The 14,474-nt window shown below is 41.2% G+C and overlaps 1 protein-coding gene across 4 annotated transcripts in view; it reads left to right on the top strand.

Annotated features, from left to right (window-relative positions):
* The window catches only part of ELAPOR2 (endosome-lysosome associated apoptosis and autophagy regulator family member 2), a 201,163-nt gene extending 187,782 nt beyond the window's left edge, over positions 1 to 13,381 (top strand). For all 4 annotated transcript variants that reach the window (XM_002713858.6, XM_051853011.3, XM_089315883.1 and 1 more), the window contains one exon: positions 10,658 to 13,381. In XM_002713858.6, the coding sequence (XP_002713904.1) occupies positions 10,658 to 10,717 (60 nt within the window). In that variant the 3' untranslated portion in view covers positions 10,718 to 13,381. The remainder of the gene's footprint in view (positions 1 to 10,657) is intronic.
* Positions 13,382 to 14,474: the final 1,093 nt, after the last annotated feature.

The following is a 14,474-nucleotide window of genomic DNA, read 5'->3' on the forward strand; positions in this document are numbered from 1 at the left end:
GATTGTTGAGAGCTGAGAATTTTCCTATACTTGAAAGCCAACAAGTGAGTCTGCCACAGTTTCAGGGATACTTTATTTATTTCTAAAGATTTATTTTATTTATTGGAAAGACAGAGTTACAGAGAGAGGTAGAGCCAGAGAGAGAGTGAGTGCGAGAGAGAGAGAGAGAGAGAGGTAGAGAGAGGTTTTCCATCCGCTGGTTCACTCCCCAAATGACTGCCAATGGCCAGAGCTGAGCTGATCTGCAGCCAGGAGCCAGGAGCTTCTTGTAGGTCTCCAACATGGGTGCAGGGGCCCAAGGACTTGGGCCATCTCCACTGCTTTCCCAGGCCACAGCAGAGAGCTGGGTCAGATGTGGAGCAGCACCCACATGGGATACCAGCACTGCAGGCTGGGGCTTTAACCCACTGCGTCACAGCATCAGCCCCTCATGGATACTTTAGCAGATGTAAGAGTCCTGATGAGAAACAAAGGACAGTTTGGTATTCACAGAGAAGTCCTAGCATTTATCCCAGTTCCCACGGGGTTATGAGCAGAGGAAATGATAACGCCTGATTGCCTCATAGGAAAGGAACCCAAAGTCTGGGAATTTGAGTCTTCAAAGTTGGCAGGAATCTTGCCCATCTTTACCTCCAAAGGGAGCTGTGGTCATTATTGTACTGGACAGGCAGCGTGCTATGGGAGGGCTATGGGAATAGTTGATTGATGTTTTTCTGGGACAAGAGCTGGGGGCATACTTTGCTCATTTTGATAGATTTCCCAGTAAGCTTAAGGGAAATGGCAATCAAATTATGATTACAACACGTGGTGGACACGGTAGAACCGAAGTCAGTTGCCTTGAAGACATTTGCAGCAGTGTGAGAGCCATACCAAGTGTTTTTCTTCTAGGAAGGAGACTCTGAGAAACAAGTGATCTTTCTTTTTTTGCTAAAGGTTTATTTATTTATTTGAAAGGTGGAGTTACAGAGAGGGAGTAGCAGAGGCAGAGAGGGAAATCTTCCATCCACTGGTTCCACAATGGCTAGAGCTGGACCATAGTGAAGCCAGGAGCCAAGAGCTTCATCTGGGTCTCCCACGTGTGTGCAGGAGCCCAAGCATTTGGGCCATCTTCCACTGCTTTTCCAGACATATTAGCAGGCAGCTGGATCAGAAGTAGAGTGGTTGGGGCTTGAACCAGCACTCACATGGGATTCTGGCAACACAGTCAGCTGCTTGACCTGCTATGTCACAATGCTGGCTCCTGTGTACCCCATCTTTGCCCATGTAGGCCATGGTAGGGGAACTAGGTTAGCAGTGCACCCAGTAAGTGGTCATTAACCCTTGTGATCTAGGATCATGATAATCTAACAAGATAACCACACAGGCAGATCAGAGCTATGTTTGAACCTCTTAGGACCCCTTCTGGCTCGGCTATGACAAGGACCCCTTCTGGCTCGGCTATGACTAGAGGTTTTACCCAAGTGGCCCTGGGCTTGCTGTTGGAGTAAATAATAGCATATCATGCCCAGCAAGAGTCATGACGAGTTCTGGGTTTTCAGATAATTGTATTCAACCTTATATAAGATGTGTGTGTGCATCTGCACTCACACACACACACACATACACACACACATAGGAGAGCTTCAAAAAAGTTGATGGACAATGTGTATTAAGAAAAGATGTGTGCCTGACTTTCAAAATTTCTTTGCAGTAAACTTACCTTCTATTTCCATTTTTCACTGATGTTCTTAAGTACCTCTTGTGTATCTGTAATAAATGTATAATATATGTATATACTGTATAATGTCTAATTTCCCCTTTTCTGATCATGAAGTATTTAGTGACCAGAGTGCCTTACTGAAGTGTATACCCCAGGAGGGGATGAGGGATATAGAGTCAGAAGTCCTCCTCAGTCACTTTCTGAGGAGGCTGTGTAACGCTCAGTGACAGTAGGAGGCATGAAAGGTCCATTGACTATCTCTACTCTAAGTCCATTTCTGTGTAGCTTTTTAAGGAAAAATTTGTACCATTGTCAAATTTCAAATGATCCATAAAACCATGAGCTTTATACAGATTTTTTTCCAAGAACCAAAATGGAGTGGCTAGAATTAGCTGGTCAGACTGGAACAGCAGCACTATACCTGAACAGCTGTCACCTGTGGTCAGATACTACCAGAAGCCCAAAGAAATGGTCCAAGGTAGGAGGTAGTCAGTTTGCCAGGCGGAAAACGGTCAGTTCTTGACATGAGTCCCACGTGCCAGGTCTGCCATGCTGTGGCCACCCCCACTTCAGAAAATAGTCCTTGACTGTGTGCTCAGTCTGTGATGACAGATGCATTGCTGTATTGGGCAAAATGATGGATTCATGCAGTCTCTCTTACATAGACTGTATAAGGAGCTTGGTTGTGTTTGGGCATCATTTACATAGTTAGCACTTGGGTATCAAAGAGTCGAGGAACTTATGTGAAATCCTAACTCAGCCTTTTATTGCAGATGGCAGAGGAGTTAAGAATCATTCAGGTATCTTACCAGTCCTTCTCTCCACATGGCTCTTATTGGTCAGGGGAATCTCCTCCAGCCTTTGTGAGTCTAGGAAGTTCAAACATGACAAGTCCTGCCGTATATCCAGATGTAGAAGCAACAACACAGTGTCTTGAATGGGCATGTCATTCCCTCCCAAAGGTTACATTGTATCTATTCCTGATGCTAAACCAAGTGCAAACACCATTATTTGCACACCCCTCTTCTCCCACAGTTTCAGATAGGTTGGTGACTTGGGTGCCTGCAACCAACAACATGTAAGTGACTAAGAACCCCTCTCCAGGGTTCCATAGCAGGCACAGATATGTGTATGATCTCCAGTGCCTCTTGGTGACAGGACAATTTTGGTCCCTCTCCTACTCATCTTTCTCCTTGAAGCAGCTGAAAACAGGGTAGAAGGGGAGGGAGGGAATAGGGTTCAGCAGGAGAGAGAATCTCTGTGACAGACTTTGCATCTGCATTTGTTTTCAAACAGTCCGTCTGCTGCTCATGAACCAACTACCAGTGTTGTTGGTCCATTCAGAGTCCTATGTCTAATATCAAGTTTACCGTTACTGATACAATGTATTTCAGCCTTACAGAGCCCTTGACTCGGAGGCTGTGGCTGGATTGCTTTCTCTCTGGGGCTGTGGATGTTATGCCCTTGAGTTGGTTTACAAATTACATACTGACATATCATCTCCCTCTTCAAGAAAGAACACATCTTAAGCCAAAGTATTTCTTGCTCTATTGTCATACCATCTAAGTTAATGCCTGGTTTAAACTAAAGGATAGGGGAACTTTCCAGAATGGAATTGACCCTACCAATTCATTTAGATTTCCCTGGATCAGTCTCATTCTCTACTGACATTCTTCCACTTTGTAAACCCAATCTGGGACAATGGATCCCAAATATTATTCATTGTCTCCTTAGTTTCCTATGGGAGTTGGTATCAGAGAAATCTTCCAGATAAAACCAAAGCTCTATTATTATAGTCAGGAGTCACTACAACTCTCTGAGAACTTTTTCCGTCATCTTTGAATGAATCTAAAATTAGTATGATAAATCCCAAAGGTGTTGCCCCTTAGCATGGGCCAGCAATTGACATTCTTTCTCAGCAATAATGCTGCCACATTTTCTCCAAAGTGAACCAGCCAAAATTCTCAGAACTCACCAGGATTTTATCCATAGTGGTTTAAATATTCTCCCATTTAATGCTCATTGTAGGTGCATGTCTCTGTAACTTGTTAGAAAGAAGGCAAAAACTTCTTTTCTGATCCTGATACATTTTAGCACTAGTAGCTATTATGGTGCACAGCTGAGGCTCATTGCCTGGTCATTAAGGAAGCCATCCTGCCCAGACAAGAATCAGTAACATCTTGGGCACTCTGGAGGCAGTACCCAGCCTGCAGCCACCTCCCAGTTCCTGTGCCTTACCAAGCGGTGAAGTGAGGAACATTTATTACCTTGTAAACCATAAAATTCAGTCAACATCTTTGCTAACAATTCATGTGGAACCTTGGGAATTCTTTTTTCATGCTGTTAAGGACTTTTTATGAAAAAATTTTTAAAGAGAACAGATTTAATGTAGTTCATAGATGCAATATTAAGGGTATAATGATAATTCCCTTCCTCCCTCTTTCATTTCCTTCCTTACTTCTTTCTTCTCTTTTCTTTCTTTTTTTAGTTTTTGAGAGAAAACACTTTTTAATTTACATTGTAGTCAAAGGCTTAATGCTCCATAAAATCAAACATTCAACAAGTAAAAATGCCATAGTTCAGCAAGAATATAGGCAAGGGCTATAAATTATAATCCAATGAAAATATTTCGATTTCATTATGTACAGAAAATTTTAAAATAGTCACAGATCTTTAAGCCATTGGTTTGACAAAGAGGTAAAACAGTTTGATAAAACTGTTTGGGAGTTCTTATTCCCTTAACGTCCCTTAAATCTTGTTAGCCAATTTGTGATGCTGTTATTCTTCCTCTCCTAGAAGGCCATGTCTTTTTCAGTTTTCCATCCTCATCAGCAGAGCAGTGAAGAACTCTGAAAGTTTCAAAATTTCACTCTACTTGCCAGCCAACAAAGTGACCTGCCGTGGCTTATGGACGCTATTTATAAGACCCGGGTCTTCTGAATCAGAGACAAACATAGTCTTTTATTCACAACAGTAGCAGTAGCCAAATTATCAACATTTATTTTGGTTTTTCTAAGCCTTACTGCCCACAAAAGAGAAGGACTAGATGACACTGGCGCAAACAGTGATTTGTGTTAGGGAAGAGGAACCCATAGCTTGGGGAACTGGAATCTTTTTTTTTTTTTTTTAAGATTTATCTATTTATTAGAAAGGCAGAGTTACAGAGAGGCAGAGGCAGAGAGAGAGAGAGAGAGAGAGGTCTTCCATCTGTTGGTTCACTCCCCAGATGGCTGCGACAACCAGAGCTGGGCTGATCTGAAGCCAGGAGCCAGGAGCTTTTTGCATGTCCCTCACATGGGTGCAGGGGCCCAAGGACCTGGGCCATCTTCTACTGCTTTCCCAGGCAACAGCAAAGAGCTGGGTGGGAAGTGGAGCAGCCAGGGCACGAACCTGCCCATATGGGATGCAAGCACTGCAGGTGGTGGCTTTACCTGCTATGCCACAGCACTGACCCCTGAACCTGAATCTTTTATAATAGGCCATAACCGTGTCTGCCATTTGCTCCATAGTGGGGGCTTTATCTCTGGCTTTCAGAACTGTAAGCAAATTTTCCTCTGCTCTTGAAGGAGATGTTGTCTCTGTCATCCGAGGGTTTTGGTGTGTAAATCTCTTTGTTAAGATTATTTAGAAAGTAGTGTGATCAGTGTCTTCCTCATAAGACATGTAGAAACACAAGAGGCCCATGGAGAATTACCTCTGAACATTAATTTACCTGTAATTTTCTTGACTAGTTTTATCTTGTGATTCCCAATTCATAAGGCATTTTCTTTTCTTTCTTTCTTTTTCTTTTTCTTTTCTTTTCTTTTTTTTTTTTTGACAGGCAGAGTGGACAGTGAGAGAGAGAGACAGAGAGAAAGGTCTTCCTTTGCCATTGGTTCACCCTCCAATGGCCGCCGCGGCCGGCGTACCGCGCTGATCTGATGGCAGGAGCCAGGTACTTATCCTGGTCTCCCATGGGGTGCAGGGCCCAAGTACTCGGGCCATCCTCCACTGCACTCCCTGACCACAGCAGAGAGCTGGCCTGGAAGAGGGGCAACCGGGACAGAATCTGGCGCCCCGACCGGGACTAGAACCCGGTGTGCCGGCGCTGCAGGTGGAGGATTAGCCTATTGAGCCACGGCGCCGGCCAAGGCATTTTCTTATAGTGAGGGGAATGTTTAGGTGTCAGGGAAGATTTTTAAGGGAACATCAAGCAGAATTTAAAGAATAAATGCAATTATTCAGTAGGGAGAGAGTAGGCTAAAGTATGATGTAAACGTGTGTTTTCTCATTTTGTAGCACATCCTTGATTCTCACATGACAGCTCAGGAGAAGAATGTTTGCAAAGATTCTTTTTTTTAAAGATTTATTTTATTTATTTGAAAGTCAGAGCTACACAGAGAGAGGAGAGGAGAGGGAGAGAGGGGGAGAGAGAGAGAGAGAGTCTTCCATCTGATGGTTCACTCCCCAATTGGCTGCACTGATCAAAGCTGCACCGATCCTGCCAGGAGCCAGGAGCTTCTTACAGGTCTCCCATGTGGGTGCAGGGGCCCAAGGACCCGGACCATCTTCTGCTTTCCCAGGCCATAGTAGAGAGCTGGATAGGAAGAGGAGCAGCTGGGACTTGAATCAGTGCCCATATGGGATGCCGGCGCTTCAGGGTAGGGCATTAGCCCACTGTGCCACAGCACCGGCCCCGCAAAGATTCTTGAAAACAACCGCAGGAAACAAAATGGAAGAAAGAGGTGTTTTTTCCCAAAGAAGGATTGATATAGCACATATTGGGTTGAATAGCAATTCTAGTCAGCATAACTTTTTTTTTTCAGTTTTAAAAATTAGATGTTGAAATAGTACAAAATAGTTGAAATAATTATACATTGGTAAGTTATATTCCCATCATCTATATTTTCTTTAGTCTGTGTCTTGCTGATTCTCCATCATTTTATCCATTTATCAATCCATCTTTTTAACATATATTTCAAAATAAGTTATAGGCTCCACTATACTTTACCTCTGAACACTAAAGAATAAATTTTGGGGGCTTGTACTGTAGCATAGTGGGTAAGACTGCTGTCTGCAGCGCTGGCATCCCATATGCGCTCTGGTTTGAGTCCCAGCTGTTCCACTTCTGATCCAGCTCTCTGCTATGGCTTAGGAAAGCAGTAGAAGATGGCCCAAGTCCTTGGGCCCGTGCACCTATGTGTGAGACTCCGGAGAAGCTCCTGGCTCCTGACTTTGGATCAGCTCAGCTCTGGCAGTTGCAGCCATTTGGGGGTGAACCAGCAGATGATGAAAGACACATTGTCTCTCTCTTGTCTCTTTGCATCCAATCTGTCATCTCACAAAGGAAACTACTATAATAATTTTAAAACTGTGGATTAATGTAGTCTGTTTCAGAATTTCAGATTATTGTAATCACACAGCATGTCCTATTTTGTATAAGTTTTCCTTCTGTCAGAAAGATGCCTTTGAGATTCACTGGCATGTTGTGTTAGTTGATAATAGGTCCCTTTTTTAAATTCAGAAGTAATATTTTATATTATAGGTATACCGAAATGTGTTTATCTGTTTCCTGTTAATGGATAGCTGTGTTATTTCCAGTGTTTGACTATGAATAAAATTGTTTTTATTTTTATTGTACAAATCTCACTGTGTGAATCACTTTTAAAGTTTGTTATACATGGTTTCATACAGCAAAATAGTTTGTAATTTTTAATTGCTATGTTATGTAGGTTTTTTTATCTCATGTATATCTTCATTCATGTTCTAAAACCATAGTTTATTTGTTATTTCTCTTGCACTGCACTAGGTTTGTGGGGTCTTCTTTATAGATTTATCTTTTCCTGATTTCTCAGCAATTAAAGATATCTTCATTTGATTTTTTTGTTTGTTTCCTTTGCTTATTCCACAGTTTTTTAGAGGGCACTGTAAGACACTTGGCCAGGTTCTGAGGCCATGTTAAATTAGACACAGTTCCTTCTCTCAGACACATCACACACACAGTCATGCAGTGTGGTAAGAACAGGAGCAGGTCTCTCGAAGCGCATAAGAAAGGCAGTGTAGTGTGGAAGGTAGTAACCAGGGAAGGAGAAGCGTCTGGAAGAAACTGGCTTTTGAGGAAATTGTTGAATTTAGAGCTTGAAAAAAATCATCCTCTGTGGCATTCTCATTTAATACATAAGTTAGAGCCAGAAAGGCTCAGTTATTTGTCCAGTGGAGTTTATACAGGAATTAAAAGCCACATGTTGGGCCGGCGCCACGGCTCAATAAGCTAATCCTCCACCTAGCGGCACAGGCACACCGGGTTCTAGTCCCATTTGGGGCGCCAGATTCTGTCCCGGTTGCCCCCCTTCCAGGCCAGCTCTCTGCTGTGGCCCGGGAGTGCAGTGGAGGATGGCCCAAGTGCTTGGGCCCTGCACCCCAAGGGAGACCAGGAGAAGCACCTGGCTCCTGCTATCAGATCAGCTCAGTGCACTGGCTGCAGCGCGCTGGCCACGGCGGCCATTGGAGGGTGAACCAATGGCAAAAAGAAGACCTTTCTCTTTGTCTCTCTCTCTCACTGTCCACTCTGTCTGTCAAAAAGAAAAAAAAAAGCCGCATGTTGGAGAGTGAACCAATGGAAGGAAGACCTTTCTCTCTGTCTCTCCCTCTCACTGTCTGTAACTCTACCTCTCAAATAAAATAAATAAAATCTTTAAAAAAATCAGAGTTACAGAGGGGGAGAGAGGGAGAAAAAGAGAGAGAGATCCTCCATTTGCTAGTTAACTCACTGGCTCCAACATCTGAGGTTGGGCCAGGCCAAACCCAGGAGCTGAAAGTCTCATCCAGGTCTGCTACATGGGTGGCAGGGGTCCAGGTACTTGAGGCATCTTCCACTGCTTTACCAGGACTTCAGCGGGGAGCTAGATTGGAAGTGGAGCAGCTGGGATGCTGGTGTTGCAGGTAGAGGCTTAACCTGCTGTGCCACAATGCCCTAGTACATTTTCATAATTGTATTTCCATAGCCTACCATGTGCCGGGCCTTGAGTCATATCTTGGGAATTAAAAAATAGACAAGATGTAATTCCTGCCATCAAGATGTCCTAGTAAATCAGTGGCATTACTTAACTGGTTGTACACACATGCAAACCTCTGTGTGCACGTGCACACACAAACATGTATGTATCAAAGCATTATCATCAGGAAGAGAAAAACGCCATGCGAGTGCAGAGGACATGGAGGCTAGAGCCCTATGCACTCAACATGATTTTAGAAAGGGTTTTCAGTATTTTACTTTGAATATTTCCTTAAGGGTAACCAACAGATGCCTGATCCTCATCCCCTTGCGAACATGTGTATCAAATCTTCTTAAGGAAAGGCCACAGAATTTTGGATTTCCTTTCTACTTATGGTTGATGGCTAAAGCCTTTCCCTTCAGTATACTGTGAACTCCCTGAGGACACATTTTGTGCCCATTTTTATATTCCTGAAATCTAATCCTGTCCCAGCAGTTCACTGAGTACTTAATAAATATTTGAATTATCATTTGTTATTCTAAAAAAAATTAAAGGCCAATCAACATGAGACTTCAGCAAGTTCTACGGAGCCTGTAAGTTGGAGCACTGATTGGATCTATGTCTGCTCTCCCAGAGGCTTGTCTGTCAGTAAAGGCAGGGAAAGTGGTATGGTGGTGTTTATGATGTGATTTCCTTTAATAACCCTGACCCTGAAGCTCTTGACTTCTCCATTCAAAGGAAAGCAAAGCAAAAGCAGCCTTATCCTACCTGACAGACATGCAACTTCTCCTTCCTATTCTTTTCTTAGTTCATCCTTCCAGTTTAGACACACAGCCATCTGCACCAAGGACTGGACAACCTCCTGTTTATTTTATTTGAAAATAATCTAGTTGAATTCATTGAAATAGTCTCTTTAATAGTATTCTTCCTCCACCTCATTCCATGATCATTAGGAAAAATCTATATCTCCTATTTGTCTTTTTCATTTTCTTTTAAATATTTTATTTATTAAAAAAATATTTTATTTATTTACTTGAGAGCTAAAGTTACAGGCAGAGAGAGGGAGAAACAGAGAGAAAGGTCTTTCATCGGCTGGTTCACTCCCCAAATGGACGCAATGGCAAGAGCTGAGCTGATCTAAAGCCAGGAGCCAGGAGCGACTTCTGGGTCTCCCCGACAGGTGCAGGATACCAAGCATTTGGGCCATCCTCTACTGCTTTCCCAGGCCATAGCAGAGAATTGGATTGGAAGAGGTATAGCCGGGACTAGAACTGGTGCCCATTTGGGATGCTGGCACCACAGCTGGAGGCGTAGCCCACTATGCCACAATACCAGCCACCCTATTTTTCTTTTTCCCCATTGAAGAACAGTTGATTTTAGTAGGCTACATTTTAGATATATTCAGTAACAAATACTAGCATGATATTTGAGTCAAACTTTTGATCTATTTTGTAAGCGGACTGGTTAGTAACTTTAGTAAGGATACACCCAAAATATTCCCCCCCCCAAAAAAGCTAACAGTGAATCTGAATGATTTTTTAATCCTATTGATATTCCACTTAAATACTTTCTGCTGTTCTTTTCCTGATTTTTTAGCTTATGCTATCCATTTCTGTCAATTCTATGTTGTCCACAATGCCCATGACAAGGTTGTTTATTTCAGCACCAAGGTCAGGGGTACCCTTAGGAAGGATCTCTGGTTTCTTCACAGAAATCACAGCTTTGTCTTTTGATAGCTATTGTGATCATGTGTTTGCTTCTATTTTAGATCTGTCTGTCTTATCTCTTGGACATCAAAAGCACCCTTCAGGGTAGGCATGCTTTTTTTGCTTCATATCTGCCACCCTACTTCAAATGTGAAATCCTAATTACAAGTGGCAGGTGCATAGACTAGAATGCTTTCTCCAGCTGAACGTGTAAGATCCTAAAATTTTATTGGAATTTCAGTAAGATGATTTTGATTTTGTAAATATTTTTTTTGTAGGAAAAAGAAGACCATTTTGAATCTGTTCAACTGAAATCTTCAAGATCCCCCAATATATGAAGAGACAGTGCTGTAGCCTTCAGAATAATGAACAAAGAAACCTGCTCTCTAGTTTTACAGGACCATATTGTAGGGCCTGTCCCCACATCTGTCACACTGGTGATCTCACCGAGGAGGGCCGTGCTGCTGAAAGGGGGAGGAAGCTGGAATGTTTGATTGCCTTATCACATGGTCAAGTGCATTGCCAAAAAAAGGAGAAAGGAAAGCAGACGATTTGGGTCTCAACTGAAGATGAAGCTTAACTCAGGAAGAGATTTGTCTGTATATACACGTAACTGAAAACCAAGTTTAAGCCCACCAGTGCACTGCTGATGCATGCCATAGAAGTAATGGGTCACTTTCATTCTTTATAATGTCTGCGTAAAAATTGTGCTTTGGAGGGCAGATGTGAGCATATGTGTTATGATCCCGATTATGTCTTTTCTTTATTTATATGTTGGGGAAGATTTGAGAAAATTTTTAAGGTATCATTATTTTCCCATTATTTATTTTACCAACTTAAAATATCTTTTCTATTAAAAATGGAGAGCAATGAAAGACAATAAATTTTTCATTTTTTTCCACAGGGTATCTATTCTTGATTTTAGAAGCTTAAATAATCAGTAAAATTCTAGGAAGAGTTAGACTGTGCTTGGGTTATTTAAACTTATAATCGCCTTTGAAATTCCATCCTTATTGAAACTGATAAGAAGGGCTTGACTGAAAGCTTGAAGGGATCTTAAAAGGAAAAAAAAAATGGCAAGGAGAATATTTTAACTTCCCATTAGTGCAAACAAGCTGCTCTGTCATCGAAGTTAAATGGCTTAAAATCGTTTGTGCAGGGCTTGAAGTACAAAATGAGTGAGAGAGCTTGTTGATCAGATTCCTTGAAAAATCAAGGAGCAAGTGCCAGTGACTTGTCAGTAAGTGCGGATGACTGTACGAAGATGTTAGCATAACTTCATGGTCTTCAGAAAGTGTCAGCGGGACATTTGGCCCACGCCAAGTGCCACGTGTCATATGATTATTTTTCTTCTACAAGACTTTGAGAATCATCACTTTTTGAGAAATTTTGTTGTTTGCTTTTTAAAACAATAAGGCAAGAATTTGATTTTGGAAATTGCATAGAGTTGTATTTATAATGATGTTTCATAAGTAACTATGAAATGAGTATTGTTCTAATTCAATAGTGGTCCAGATAATTGTGGTATTTCCTCTTACAGATTACTGGTATTAGTACGACTTGGTTGTTATTTGTTGAGAGGAGTTTGAATGAAGTTGAATTTCTTTGTTTTAGATCTGCGGGGGACAGGAGTTTCCTGGCTGTTGAGGGTCTAAGGTGCTGTGGTTTGTTTCCAATGGATAGTAATCCCTATAGCTCTTGATACAGTTTTAAAGAAGACTGTGATTGGCTGAAAGGCTGGCATATGGATAAAGGGTGTTGAATGTTCTTCCACAACCATATCACTAAAGTGTGACTTAGAACTTTTCATTCTGTGGGTAGTATCTTTCATGTTTCTGGAAAATGGGAGAAAAAAATGATTGTGTTCACTTGACTGGTGGGCAAAACACCAGACCTTTCTGTTATTATTGAATGAATGTTTGTTTTGTATACATCTCTATTGTTGTGTTCATGAGTTTTGAAGAGGTTGCCTTTATTTTATTGTTTGTTGAGAGATTCAGGGAGGGTGTCACTTGGCATAAACTTTTTTTTTGCATCTAATTTCTTGAAGCTTTTTATAAAGAAGGAATTATTTTGGCATTGCCTATTTTTATCCCAGTATCAGAGTGCTGCCGAGCCTTTCTCCATCTTGATTAAAATTTAAACAGAAGAATGAAAAAGAAAACATTTGAAATGCACCCTTTCAGAAGAAGCTTGAAAGGCTGTAGACTGGACAGGTCGGGTTCTGCAGTCACCTGTCACCTCTCTCTTCATCTTCAGCTGTGCCCAACATGTATGTTCCAAGCCATACAGATGATTGGGATTTGCTCCCAGGTGGCTTCTTGCTTCTTGTCACTGGACTAAAATCTCTGACATGTCAAAAATGCCTTAAATTTTAATGAGCTCTCTGAAAATGTAGTTGATATTGAAACATTTATTTTATTTCTAATTTTAGATATTAAGTAGATTTTGTCAGCTCAGTCCCATATTTGGAAAGAGCTGCCTTTTCCTTTGGATTCTAGTGGTTTGTCATTTTATTCGAAAACACTGAAGAAGTATGTCGGAGAGGATATTATGATGAAAATATTCAGACCAGTCCTGGCTATAAAAATCATTTTAGTTTTATGTCTTTGCAAAGCTCAGTGAAATATTGAAAGACATAAAGAAATTAATCATGTTTTTGTAACTTTTAATTGACATTTGTTGTTTCTTTTCCCCCCAAGTGGTAGAAGAAGAGATTATTTGTTATTTTTCTAAGAGGCACAGTTTTGAAGCCTTAAACACGTCACTAAGTCAGCTGTTGCCTATAACATCTCTTAGCACTCTGTCAAAACATGTTTAAATCAGTTTTCCACTGGATGAGAACGTGTCTTCTACGGATAAATTATATCATGCCATTTAATAATGTTGAGCAATTTGATATGCATTCACTTGATTAAAAGGACTGAATTTTATTATTGACTCTCCCCCTCTTTGGTTGTTAGTAAGCAAATCCTTCCTAGGATTAAACATATTTCATAGTATTTTTGTGTAGACTTTGTCATTATTTCCTTTCCCCCCAAAAAAGGCACTTTACACTAGTTTTGTGAAAGAATTGCCTAAATCTAGTCATTTTCCATCCAGGGTCTCCAGGTCCTCAAAACATGGGTTTTGATTGTGCTTCTTCAAGACCCATCTGGCCAACTCTTATTAGTTGTCTATCAACAGAGTTACTTCCTATGGCTCATGATCATTCCTAATGGGGGGCAATGTATGGACCATTTCTCTCTCATGAAAGCAAGCTTTCTGGGGGTCAGGGCAGGAAGATGACTCCATTGGTCCAGTTTAAAGTTAGCCATTTATCTTTTCACCCACCTACATGCAGAGTAGATCTACAGTAGATCTTACTGACACCTATTTTATGTAATCATGAATATTGCAGGCTTACAGAGCCATGTCCTAAATTAAGTTTTCCCTGAAGAAGAGATTCCATGGGGAATAAACTTTGAAAAATCTCAGCACCTGATTCATTCTTTGGAAACTAAAATGAAGTTGACCTTCATAGTAATGGGGCAGAGTTTACTCTCTTGCTGGATTTCATGTCTTCTGGTTTAATGCTTTTAGATAAATTCGTTTTAGGATCATAAATGAAGAAACAATTTAAGATAGGCATGAAGAATTGGAAAGAAAATTACTATGGGTACTGTAATTGATATTCGCAGTTGTCTTAATCAGAAGCCAGCAGATCTTTACTGTAAAGGGTCGGATTGTACATATTTTTAGCTGTTCAGGACACCTGGTCCCTCTTGCAACTACCCAGGTCTGTCATTGTAGCAGGAAAGCAGCCAAAGATAATGCAGAGTGGGGCTGCATTCCAATAAAACTTGATTTATAGACACTGAGATTTGGGTTTATTTAAAATTCACATGTCATGCAGTATTCTTGTAATGTTTTTACCAGCTATTTAAAAGTGCAGAAGTGTTTTTAGGCCACTGGCCTTACAGAAACAGATGAAGGGCTGGGGTTTGGCCCGTGGGCCCAGATTTGCTGACCCGTGGTTTATATCACTTCAAACCACCACATTCAAAAGAGTTCAGAAAAATCTGTTTGCACACAAGTTTGTTGACCTTTAGGAAT

Source organism: Oryctolagus cuniculus, chromosome 16 (genome assembly GCF_051225735.1).
Source record: "Oryctolagus cuniculus isolate XC-2025 breed Fujian yellow rabbit chromosome 16, ASM5122573v1, whole genome shotgun sequence".
NCBI classification, from domain to species: Eukaryota; Metazoa; Chordata; class Mammalia; order Lagomorpha; family Leporidae; genus Oryctolagus; species Oryctolagus cuniculus.